Here is a 1,189-nt window from a genome sequence, read left to right as displayed (position 1 = left end):
TATATATATATATATATATATATATATATTGTGTGTGTGTATGCAAGCCTGTAATGTATGTGTATGTATCTGGAGCAAAAACAAAAATTAAATTATTCGAATATAGTGGGGATGTAGTGACTGAGGATTAGCCCGAATCAAGCAGAATCTTTTATATTTTTAATGTCTTTTTTTAACTTTAAATGGAGATAATATCAAACATATGCAATCTCTTTAGACTTGTGCGCAAGGCAACTTCACTAGTGCCATGGTGCTCAATAAAATGCTGCACCTAGAATACTCAGTAAAGAAGCTGGCAAACAGAAAAACACAATACATGGTTGAGAAGAGCCTTCAGTCTCTCCAAGGACTCAACAACCATTTTAGTGATGTCATGATAAAATGCACCCAGTACACCCTCTTAAGTGATTAGTATAAATAAAATCATCCAGCTGAAGAAATCATGACAAATATGGAAAGTAGAATAAAAGTGTTGTTTTCCATCCTAACTCCGATGGCAATAGCTTTGAATAAAAAGTGATTTGAAACATGACAGATTGTCCTGTTCACGGAGACATGGAAACCAGATGTACAACAATGGTATTAATGAATACAAACTAAATCTGAAACAGTAACAGAGAACAGAAAATGTTTTCTAACTTACCCAAGACGAGTACCTCCGGGTACTTCAGCCTGAACTTTGGTGCCAAGTGGAACGACATGAACTTCATGGAGAACAGCTGGACGGGAAAACTTCACAAGATCTAGATTTAGTTCCTGAAACAGTTTAAAATGAATCGAAATATTTTATTGATGTTGTTGTTGTTGTTATTACTATTCTACTAGAGGCCTTGTACCTTTAGTAGAAATGGATTATTATCATCATCGTCGTTTAACGTCCGCTTTCCATGCTAGCATGGGTTGGACGATTTGACTGAGGACTGGTGAAACCGGATGGCAACACCAGGCTCCAATCTAATTTGGCAGAGTTTCTACAGCTGGATGCCCTTCCTAACGCCAACCACTCAGAGTGTAGTGGGTGCTTTTACGTGTCACCCGCACGAAAACGGCCACGCTCGAAATGGTGTCTTTTATGTGCCACCTGCACAAGCCAGTCCAGGGGCACTGGCAACGATCTCACTCAAAAATCCTACGGGAGCCAGTCAGGCGGTACTGGCAACGGCCACGCTCAAAATGGTGCATCTCATGT

At 39.6% G+C, this 1,189-nt stretch overlaps 1 protein-coding gene across 1 annotated transcript in view; it reads right to left on the bottom strand.

The window, feature by feature from the left end:
- Positions 1-1,189, bottom strand: part of LOC106870684 (protein virilizer homolog) — a 68,649-nt gene that overhangs the window by 63,599 nt on the left and 3,861 nt on the right. The window contains exon 2 of the mRNA XM_052974140.1: positions 644-756. Within this exon, the coding sequence (XP_052830100.1) occupies positions 644-756 (113 nt within the window). The remainder of the gene's footprint in view (positions 1-643; positions 757-1,189) is intronic.

The sequence above is a fragment of the Octopus bimaculoides genome, chromosome 17, assembly GCF_001194135.2.
Source record: "Octopus bimaculoides isolate UCB-OBI-ISO-001 chromosome 17, ASM119413v2, whole genome shotgun sequence".
NCBI classification, from domain to species: Eukaryota; Metazoa; Mollusca; class Cephalopoda; order Octopoda; family Octopodidae; genus Octopus; species Octopus bimaculoides.
Note: the sequence above shows the minus strand (reverse complement) of the source record. Positions and strands in the feature narration are given on the sequence as shown.